The 12,136-nt window shown below is 39.1% G+C and overlaps 1 protein-coding gene across 5 annotated transcripts in view; it reads left to right on the forward strand.

Moving 5' to 3' along the window:
* Positions 1 to 12,136, forward strand: part of bcas3 (BCAS3 microtubule associated cell migration factor) — a 329,405-nt gene that overhangs the window by 112,344 nt on the left and 204,925 nt on the right. For all 5 annotated transcript variants that reach the window (XM_051666123.1, XM_051666124.1, XM_051666125.1 and 2 more), the window contains 3 exons: positions 9,241 to 9,365; positions 9,774 to 9,939; positions 10,420 to 10,520. In XM_051666123.1, the coding sequence (XP_051522083.1) occupies positions 9,241 to 9,365; positions 9,774 to 9,939; positions 10,420 to 10,520 (392 nt within the window). The remainder of the gene's footprint in view (positions 1 to 9,240; positions 9,366 to 9,773; positions 9,940 to 10,419; positions 10,521 to 12,136) is intronic.

Here is a 12,136-nt window from a genome sequence, read left to right on the forward strand (position 1 = left end):
GTGTGTATATATATATATATATATATATATATATATATATATATATATATATCAAAGACAGCTGTAGTGACACCTGGGGAACACATATTTGCCGGCATTTTTCTAAGGAAAAGGAAAGTCATGGCGAAGAAGGTACTCTCTTTAAAGATATTCCAATGAGGTGGAACACTGGAAATGGAGGGGAAAAGTTTTGGTTCCTCTCAGTTTTTGATGCCGGCCTCCGAAATGGCTGTGTGCATCGTGGCTGAGTGCCTTAGCTATGTCAAGAAAAAGTTGTTGAGAAATATGTCTGCATTTTGCAAAACCCTGTGCTGTAACACAGGCCCCATTGCCTGATGTACACCAGCCATATGGTCAGCTTGTCACAGCAAGTGTGTAGATACAAAGTTTTACCTACTTTGTGAAAACATCACAGTTGTCAATAAAATGTAGCATACGTTTTATGGTTAGTTGTTCCCCAATAATTTGGAATGAGATATTCATTCCTATAAACGACCAAAATAAGAGACAGAGCTCTGTTGTACAGTATTTGTTTGCTGCAAATGGAGGCTGCCTCCCACCGATGGCGCCTCGTCTGTACCTTGAACTGTACCACGGAGCGGCTTTGATGGTGGACATCACAGACTGAATTATGCCCTTGAGGAAAAGCTATTAGCTCAAGTCAAGAGTCCTCATATGTTAAATTAAAAGCGGAAATGACATGCAAGGAGTCTTTTCAGTGAATTAGAGAGAGAGAAAGAGAGAAAAAATTCTAAAGTCTTAAGAAGCAGCAGGGAAAATGCCATTTGGGGGAAAAAAGAGAAATTATAAGATAAATTTGGCTTTTGTTTAGCAACGTCCGTCTTCCGTCTCTCCATCTCGCTAAATTTGTTTGTTTCATAATTTATTGATTTTAGGATGGGTGTTTTTTGTAAGCTGCTCCCTATGCCAGTATTTATTTAGAATAATCTTTTCACTCAAATGATCTGCTGAATCACTGCAACTTGAGTCTACTCTCTAGCCACTTTAAGTGATACCAAAAGGAAAAGAGTGATTTACAATACAGACAGAACATCTCGAGCGGTTGGTCTAAAGTAAATTCAAATGCAACACAAGTGTAAAGTGCTTAAAAAGTATCACCAACCATCCACACAGTGCACTCAAATAAGAACACGTTGACCAAGTCATCTGTTGACCAAAGCCTCTTCACAGAACTCTTATTATACTTGGCGAGCTTCAGAATGACACTGGCAGAAGAGCGGCACGCTCAGCTTACTGGGCTAAGAGGCTGAAGCCATGCCCAGCTTTTAGCTGAGACTGGCTCTTTGCAGTGTTTTTGGTCTCATCATCATTACTGGCATGACATTATATACCTTGAAACGTGTCTTTAAGAATAATCTTATTTCCAGATTTATTATGCAAAGCACTTAGTACTTAAACAGAAAGACATTTAGAAAAGGATACGGTTTCGTCTCACTTCCTCTCAACTCTGTTGCGGACACTGTCACCCTGTGAATTTAGAGAAATAAATGTTTAAGTCACATTGAAGTCGTTTTTCTTTTACTATTAAAAACAGCTGTGCACCCATCCTTTAAGTTTTTCCATCAAGAGAGAGTGTCAGCCATTTCAAACACCATCCAACAAAACACTAGCTCTTTATAGGGACAGGAATCAGGAGGGACCTTGTGATTTGATATTATATTGGTATTTGGGTTGCAATACAATGTGATGTTTAGTTTATTGCGATTCAAAACAGTGAAGTATTGCAATGTTTAACTCGCTTGGTTTTCATTCAACTTCGTTGGAATTCAGTGCTTTGCACAACAAGCGCTGAACTTCCTGCTTTGCGTCATCGTAGAGCCATGGAAGTAGAAGTCAGTAAAAGTGAATGAGGAAATAGCATATCTTTATCATTACATGAAAACCCTTGCAGTCTAGCTTTACGAAGGGTCTATAAGGACATCCTTACAAATAAAACAAGTTATAAAACAGAGTTTTGCATTTTGGTTGAATAGCAATACTTGTGTTAATTGTATTTAACTTTACAAATTAATTTTAATGCCGCAATATGTTTTGTTTTTGTCACATTTGATTGATTGGTGCTCAATCCCGTACCTCTAACACTTCATCTGCCTCCGTGCCTGGTAACCTGCAAAGCTCATTCATTTCCCCTGTTGCCTTGAACTCTGTGGTTGGCAGGAAGGATTTAAAGGCTTCTATGAGCTACACTCTTCACAGTTTTTTCGGTCAGTGACTACGGTCATTGATGGTCAGGGCAAAGGAAGAAACTTTTCTAAAAGAGGGGGGTATGTGAAGCTATCTGACTTCAAAACTGTCTGCTGTCCTTTTTCCTCATTATAACAGGCCCGCTTAGGAATCTGGAGGGAGAAAGAGGAAAATGTGCACTTCACTGTACTTGACTCTTCACATCCTGTGGCGGCTTTGCGTGTTTCTTTAGCACTGTATCCCCTTTTCAGCACTGACAGACAGTGATACCCATAGCTACTCCGGCCAAGGCAATATCTTGACAATCCGCTCGTATCGCCCTAACAACAGTGCACACTGCACTGCAGATATTTAGTTATTCAGTGCAGCCTCCATCCAACACCAATAAACACATGCCGATATCTCTCCCAGCTTTTCTTTACTTTTATATTTTTTAGTTTTTAGTCCTATCCAACCAACAACCCTCGACTGGTGTTGGCCAAACAAAGATGTCAACATCACTACATGTCCTGAGAGTAATTTACGACTTGATGACAGTTTTAAAGGAAGTGACAGAGTGAGAGTGCAGCTCAGCAACAGGTTACTCAACACTTATTAGTGTAATGCAAGGCTGGAGAGTCCCGGTTCAAACGCTGGACAATCCATCCACATTAACTCCCAGTCCAGACTTCACGCTCTAAAACAATTTAATTACAATTGCCAGGTTTCTTTCAGAGTTTTCTGCTCTTTTAATGCACAATAAGTATTTTTAGTTAGCTGGTTCCAAATCACATCCATTTGTGCATATTTGTGTGTGTGCATGGCTGATAGTATCTGGAATCTGGTTTTGTGTGAAACGGCTAGTATTCAGTGTTTTGGGGGTCTCTTATACATTTGAGATATAGAGGGTATGTTTTACAGTGCGGTTTAATGCAGGAGTCGGACAATGATACCACACGGCTACTGTTCTAGGATGAATTCTATATGTGAGCCCTTATCATGGCACACAACTGTTTTCTCTCAATGGCTTCTTCAAAATACCACTGCAGGAAAGAATAGTTCAATTGCCCCTATTTTTTATTTATTTTTTTACACGCACGCACGCGCACACAGACCAGTCTGGCCATTCTCTGTTGACCTCTCTCATCAACAAGGCATTTCCGTCCACAAAACTGCCACACACTGGATAATTTTTTTTTTGGCACCATTCGAAGTAAATTCTAGAGACTGTTGCGTGTGAAAATCCTAGGAGATCATCAGTTATATAAATACTCAAACCAGCCCATCTGACACCGACAATCATGCCACACTCCAAATCACTGAGATCACATTTTTTCCCCATTCTGATGGATGATATGAATATTAACTGAAGCTTCTGACCCGTATATGCTTGATTTTATGCACTGCTGCCACATGATTGGCTGATTAGATAATCGCATGGATGATTATTGGTGCAAGGCGGACTGGTTTGAGTATTTCTGTAACTGCTGATCACCTAGGATTTTCACACACAACAGTCTCTAGAATTTACTCAGAATGGTGCCAAAAACAAAACACATCCAGTGAGGTGCAGTTCTGCAGACGGAAATGCCTTGTTGATGAGAGTGGTCAATAGAGAATGGCCAGACTGGTTCGAACTACTCCGATAACTGCTCTGTACAATTGTGGTGAGAAGAATAAAATCTCAGAATGCTATTCTGAGATCTTGTGGAGTCCATGCCTTGATGGGTCAGAGCTTTTTTGGCGGCACGAGGGGGACCTACATGATATTAGGCAGTTCAACCACAACATTAAAACCACCTGGCTAATATTGTGTAGGTCCCCCTCATGCAATTTACAGGACTTAACCCTTTCATACGTATCGGCACACATATGTGATGGTTAATAACTGGGCCCCGCAGAGTAGCGTCACACATATGTATTTCTGCAACATCCAGTTACATTACAAGCTGCCAGATTCAAATTATGTCGGCTTTCGTGCCAACATAAGCTACGCCTGTCAAGTGTCTGTAATTTATATCTATTCAAACATTTTATTCATACAGTGTTTTAAACCACAGAATAATTTTATTTTATATACATACATCCAACACGTCACCAAAGTACCACGATAAAAAGTTTATAGCTCTTATACGCAGTCAATACATCAAACGCGATCTTCCTTCGATGCGTGCTGCCATTTGTTTACATTAGTAGTGGATGTAATTCATTAAAAAAAAACAGCTACTCAAAGAGAATTTTCTTAATATGTTTATTTTATATAACAAACAGCCTAATTGTCACCAAAGTACCACGATGACAGTTCACAGTTTGTATATGCACAGCCATCATATCTAAATGCAATCTTTTCATGCACGCAGCCACGTCTGCTTATTATTAGGTGCAGATACGGTTTTCATTCACACAAACAGCGACTCAAACAGTCTTTTCAGGCATATAATACATTTGTTTTCTGAAACAGACAGCCAAACTATCACAAAAGCACCACGACCACAGTTTAAAACTTGTATACTCACAGTGGAAACATGCTGTTCGAGTGTGATTATCTGAAGCACGCAGCCAAGTCTATTTACATTAGCACTTGTCACACACACACACACACACAATGTCTGAGAAGTCAAACAGTGCATATAGGCAAACCGAACTGCTGATATTATTTGTTCATTTGTTTTTTTACAGCTATAAAAACAAAATAAAACAAATAAAGCACAGCAGACATAACCCATTTGTTCTCATGTTTACTATATTATACGACAAGAAATAAAAAATTACAATAAAAAAAAATAAAAAATACTCGTCTACACTCTGCCCCCCTCTACTGGCTGTGCAGTGTCACATGCAAACATAACTCACTCCAAGGGGCACTGCAGGAGACCCTACTCATGAAATGGTTAAAGGATCTGCTGCTAAACTCTTGGTGCCAGATACCACAGGACACCTTCAGAGGTCTTATGGAGTCCATGCCTCGACTGGTCAGAGCTGTTTTGGTGGCACGATGGGGACCTAACCAATATTAGGCAGGTTGTTTTAATGTTGTGGCTGATCGGTGTGTGTGTGTATATATATATGTGTGTGTGTATGTATGTGTATATATATATATATATATATATATATATATATATATTTATATAAGTTTGCATACCCTGGCAGAAATTGTGAAATTTTGGCATTGATTTTGAAAATATGACTGATCATGCAAAAAAACAGTCTTTTATTTAAGGATAGTGATCAAATAAAGCCATTTATCATCACATAGTTGTTTGGCTCCTTTTTATATCATAACAGAAATCACCCAAATGGCCCTGATCAAAAGTTTACGTACCCTTGAATGTTTGGCCTTGTTACAGACACACAAGGTGACACACACAGGTTTAAATGGCAATTAAAGGTTAATTTCCCACACCTGTGGCTTTTTAAATTGCAATTAGTGTCTGTGTATAAATAATCAATGAGTTTGTTGGCTCTCACGTGGATGCATTGAGCAGGCTAGATACTGAGCCATGAGGAGCAGAAAAGAACTGTCAAAAGACCTGCGTAACAAGGTAATGAAATTTATAAAGATGGAAAAGGATATTAAAAGATATCCAAAGCCTGGAAAATGCTAGTCAGTACTGTTCAGTCACTTATTAAGAAGTGGAAAATTCAGGGATCTCTTGATACCAAGCCAAGGTCAGGTAGACCAAGAAAGATTTCAGCCACAACTGCCAGAAGAATTATTCGGGATACAAAGAAAAACCCACAGGTTACCTCAGGAGAAATACAGGCTGCTCTGGAAAAAGATGGTGTGGTTGTTTCAAGGAGCACAATACGACGATTCTTGAACAAAAATGAGCTGCATGGTCGAGTTGCCAGAAAGAAGCATTTACTGTGCCAATGCCACAAAAAAGCCCAGTTACAATATGCCCAACAACACCTTGACATGCCTCACAGCTTCTGGATACGGTATTTTGGAGTGACGAGACCAAAATAGAGCTTTATGTCACAACCATAAGCGCTATGTTTGGAGAGGAATCAACAAGACCTATAGTGAAAAGAATACCATCCCCACTGTGAAGCATGGTGGTGGCTCACTGATGTTTGGGAATCTTGTGAAAATTGATGGCAAGATGAATGCAGCATGTTATCAAAAAATACTGGCAGACAATTTGCATTCTTCTGCATGAAAGCTGCGCATGGGACACTCTTGGACTTTCCAGCACGACAATGACCCTAAGCACAAGGCCAAGTTGACCCTCCAGTGGTGACAGCAGAAAAAGGTTAAGGTTCTGGAGTGGCCATCACAGTCTCCTGACCTTAATATCATCGAGCCACTATGGGGAGATCTCAAACGTGCGGTTCATGCAAGACGACCAAAGAATTTGCATGACCTGGAGGCATTTTGCCAAGATGAATGGGCAGCTATACCACCTGCAAGAATTTGGGGCCTCATAGACAACTATTACAAAAGACTGCACACTGTCATTGATGCTAAAAGGGGCAATACACAGTATTAAGAACTAAGGGTATGTTTGCATACCCTTGGAGAATTGGTAATATATGTACCATTTTTAAAGAAAACATGAGTAAGCAGGCAAAACACATTTCTTTTATTTCTTATGGGATTCATATTCAACTGTTGGTTATAACAGAATGGCACAATCATAAAACAAAACATGGCAACAAAGCAAAAAATGAAATGACCCCTATTCAAAAGTCTGCATACCCTTAGTTCTTAATATTGTGTATTGCCCCCTTGGCTGAAATCTTTCTTGGTCTACATGACCTTGGCTTGGTATCAAGAGATCCCCGAATTTTCCACTTCTTAATAAGTGATTGAACAGTACTGATTGGCATTTTCAAGGCTTTGGATATCTTTTTATATCCTTTTCCATCTTTATAAATTTCATTACCTTGTTACGCAGGTCTTTTGACAGTTCTTTTCTGCTCCCCATGGCTCAGTGTCTAGCCTGCTCAGTGCATCCATGTGAGAGCTAACAAACTCATTGACTATTTATACACAGACACTAATTGCAATTTAAAAAGCCACAGGTGTGGGAAATTAACCTTTAATTGCCATTTTAACCTGTGTGTGTCACCTTGTGTGTCTGTAACAAGGCCAAACATTCAAGGGTATGTAAACTTTTGATCAGGGCCATTTGGGTGATTTCTGTTATCAGTATGATTTAAAAAGGAGCCATCTATGTGATAATAAATGGCTTCATATGATCACTATCCTTAAAAGAACAGTCATATTTTCAAAATCAATGCCAAAATTTCACAATTTCTGCCAGGGTATACAAACTTTTGAGCACAACTGTGTATATATATATATATATAAATGGGAAGACTAGAGTGAGGCCTTCCAAAGCAGCATAAGAGCTTCTATTTGAAGCAGATTTATAAGCAAATCACTGCCATTATGTGTCATCTACACCAGCTAGACTCCTGGATGTGTTTAGCTTTTACAGCAGCATTATACCTGCTGAACAGAAATATAAAACGAGATCAGATATAGATTCAGTGAGGCCAAATTTTTCTGATTTTGATAACTTTGGTATAATTGTATTTGCATTATAAAAATGAACTTTTAGTAAAAAAAACAAAAATAATAATTTTACATAACAGTTTTGCCCAATAAGCATTTAATGCCAAAAATGAATGCAAGTCAAATTTCAATACCGGAAAAAGGTTGTTTAAAAAGATATATATATATATTAGAGCTGTCAGAAATAACGCTTTAACGCATGCTATTAATAAAAATACAAAGTTGAATGCGTACATTTTTCTTAATCACAATTAATGCATTTACCGTTAATACAACATAAACCAGCATAAACGTTTGTTGGAAGGCCGAAACCTTTGTATTGTGTCTGCCTGGAGTCTTTACACTGACGCACACTTCACAAAACACACACACACACACACCAGAGCCCTTCTACCAAGGAGAGCCTACAAGCTTAGCATAAAATAGCATAACACGGTGGCCCATAGACATTCTATAAGTGCCACTATCGTAACACGCTATTTAACTATCACCAAAATGCAGACTGAGACGTTTTTGTCTGCAAGCGCTCTTCATTTGGAGTTCAAAGCGGTGCTGTCACCCTGACACAAATCATGAACTCGGCTTCAAGATTGCTGTAGAAAAGCAGATAGCCACAGTCTATCGGCATATTATTGAGGATTTGTGTTTAAGAGATTTAATGCCAATTGCAATGAATATGGAACATATGGGGAGACTAGTTCTTTCAATAAGTCAACCTCTCTTAGACTTTGGGAAATGTTCAATGTTACTTTAATTGGTGTTATTTTTTAGTGCATTTCTATCTTAATACTGTGGAAGGCTTTGTTTGGAAAATGTGAATAAAGCATTATATTGTTACATTTTGTTTTGTTTTCTCTTCTAAGATGGAAATAAATACATTTTGACAGGAAGAGAAGTATATATAGTGCCAAATTTCTGCAATTTCAAAATCTGGGATTTATCGCGATTTAACTGAAAAAAATATTTATAATAAATGAGTTATTATATATTATCATTATCTTTTCCCCTAACTTGACCCACGGTCAATCTGAAATGTTAATTCAGAACTAAACAAGATAATATACTTCCACATTAATGTTGTAATGTAAACTGTAAAAATGTGAACTGTGCCTGTGTTTGAACTGAGAGTCAGTATTCAAATAACACTTATTAAAATACTGAACTGAGGAAATTGGAAAAATGTAAAATCATGTTGAATATTTTATTTTATTTTTTTGTCAATTTGCATGAAGTATGAATGTTGATTGTGTTATGATTATTTTTATAAACCCAGTGTTTTATTTGTGAATATGCAATTTTCATCTGAAATGCTTCAGTTATCATTCATGCACAGGGGATTTTGTCTTTATTCTTTACATCCCAACTGTGTCTCTCTTTGTCAGTGATATGGCTTTGATTTTCTTCCGTTATTTTACTCTAGGCATCATATTCCCAAAAAGCAAACCGTTTTCTTTCTTTCTTCTCTGTCCCCCTACACTTTTTTATTTATTTATTTTTTCCTCTATTCTGATTTGTGTCTCTCTTTTTTGTAGCAAAGCCAAGCCACCTCCCCAGATCTCCCCCAGTAAGTCCAGTGGTGGAGAGTTCTGCATAGCTGCAGTTTTCGCCTCCTCTCGCTCCTGGTTTATCACCAACCCCAACATGAAGAGAGAGAAAGGTCTTACATGGCTTACAACCTTATACACATGGGACAATTATTTAGACATAAATGTAACCTTAATGATATTATGTTTTTCTTTGTGTGAACATTAATAATTATATTCTAGCTCTAGGTGCCATACATGACATTACATGCCATTACATAAGCTTCCCAACCAAAATCGCCAATGTTACAAACAGATAAAATAGAATTCTTGAGTTGGGTTGCTTCTGTATTACCACCCCAGAATCCCATTTTTTTTTTTTTTTTAAGTTATCATTCATAAAACTTTTTTATTTTTTTTATTTTTTTAATCCACAAAAATCACTTATCACAAATCAAAAAAGAGATCACTGTGATAAAATGTAATGCTGAGATCGTAACATGTTAGAAACTAACTTGCTTTTGACTTTTCTTCCCTGTTAGATCAGTCACGCCAGGCCGTCGTTGAATCCCTCTACATCCTGAGTTGCTACGGAAACCTGGTGGAACATGTGCTAGAGCCTCGGCCAATCAGCACAGCTCAAAAGATCGGCGACGACACACCCCTGGAGCTGAACACCTGTCCGAGAGCCTGTTGGAATCTCGCCAGGTCCTGCCCCGGGGCTGCCACCACCGCGCCCACTTTACCTGCTTTTACACTTGACCTTCAGTCAGACAGAAACACCTGACACAAGCCACTGTTATCACAGCATTTACATAAAACAGCTTATACTCTGCCTTAATGAGGGCACATCAACGGCAAGCAAATGATTAACGTCACAGCTTGTTACCGACCCAGACTCTGAGCTCAGTCATAACACGGTTAAACTTGTGACCAACTTTATAAAATGGATACAGGCAGAAAGACCCAGGGGTTGCTCTTAGAATGGCTCTCTAATATAATTGTAAATGTTACATGATTGTATGTACCGTGCAGTATAGCTCGTGCAACCCACATGAGACTGGTGAAATGGAAGGTCCGCTAGGCTACAGGGAGTTGAGTCCATTATAGTTCAGCTGGAGACTGTTATATACATCTGGCCCTTTGATATGCACTTCCTAAATTGATTTCTGTGTTTGTTTTGAGTAGGACACCGCAGTGGAATGAGCTACAACCACCTTTCAGCAGCAACCACCCCTTGGTGCTGGCCTCAGACTTCGTGCAGTACTATCAGTACCTCCTGGTTGGCTGTAAGTTTGTGTGTGTGTGTTTGTGTGTGTACAATGAGTGAGAGATAGAGCATGCAGCTCATAAAAAGGTTAGTACAACATAGAATGACCTGCTGATTATTTGCTGTCTCCCTCACTGGAGAAGTTTGTTTTTAACATTATTGGTGCAACATGCTGCTTGGAACCCACCATTAAAAGACATTAAAAGACTCACTACAACACAAGAAACATGAACAGTAATCTCTCAATCTCTCCTGTCTACCCTGCCTCTCACTACGTTATTTAAAAGGTCACAGGAGATAAGCCCAACTTTTCCATTTGACATAGCAGTTGGTAAAGTGGTTTTCAGTTTCCGGTGGTGTTGTGAATCAGGGCTTTGCCACTCCATAGAACATCCCTGCCCTGAAACTCATCATAGCGCCAAATTAACCCAGCATTCAGATTAAACCAATTAGTGTGGTTTTAAACCCATGTAATTTAATAACAAGTGCACAGAGAAAGGGAGCACTTTGGGTTGACATATGAAAGGCAAGAGAACGCAACTCGAGGGCAGAGAATTCACGTATGACCACACATCTAATATATCTTGAAAAAGTGAGCATTGTTGCGTTAGCTGGATAATCATAAACATTAATGAGTAATTAGCTGTCTGGGTCCTTCAGGCCAAGCTTCACATTTCTTTCTGCTACTGAAGCCCAACTGCTCAAGGCCTAACGGGTAGAATATTCTCAGGAAGTCACTCTAATCGCCATGCATGTGTCAGAGTGATGAAATAGCAAGGAGTGAGTGATCATGGCAACGGCTCGGCTTGGATGTGACCAACCAAAAAAGGCATAATGAGCTTTCTCAGTGCATTAACATTAATGTCTAATTAAAATAATTTAAAGATCTTTGCTCTGTACGCTTCTCTGTACACAAATTTCATGGACCTGAGACTTTAGTGGTGCAGGACAGTATGTGCATATGCATGTGGGATGTTTGCCCATTGACCCACGGCCCTCAGTGTGCTAGGCCGCCTACGACTTGCCACCTTTGGTTCCTCACTGTGAGTGCAGAGAGGAAGTGATGCAGGAAGAATCTTGAATGTGGGGAGAAAACCAATCTTCACCGCCTCTTTTAGAGGGGAATTTTAGCAACAATTAAATGTATGTCGTCATTTACTCACCCTCATGTTGTGTGACTTTCTTCTGTGGGACACAAGGAGATGTTTGGCAGAATATTAGAGACTGACAGCCTCAGTCACCATTTACTTTCATTGCAAGCGAATGGTGACTGAGGCTTTTATTCTTCCTTTTTTGAGTTCCACGGAGGAAAGAATACCATATGGGTTTGAAACAACATGAAGGTGAGTAAATGACAGATTTGTTTTTCTTTTTCAATGAGCTATCCCTTTGATTCAACACAAAGTAGGTGACATACCTTCACAATTGGCACCAATGTTATCAGGCTGTCATTTGCTTTGTAATTACTTTGTAAAAGGCCACTCTGAAGATGGTAGAATAATAAGAAATATGGCGGAAGAGAGCTAGGCGGGGTACTTGCTTACCCTCAAACCATGAAGACCTGCAGCAGCAGGGCTGTGTGATTGACAGCTCTGGTCTTGCTTCTAGATTGGATGACCTGGCTGATTAAAAATG

Source organism: Myxocyprinus asiaticus, chromosome 31 (assembly GCF_019703515.2).
Source record: "Myxocyprinus asiaticus isolate MX2 ecotype Aquarium Trade chromosome 31, UBuf_Myxa_2, whole genome shotgun sequence".
Lineage (NCBI taxonomy): Eukaryota > Metazoa > Chordata > Actinopteri > Cypriniformes > Catostomidae > Myxocyprinus > Myxocyprinus asiaticus.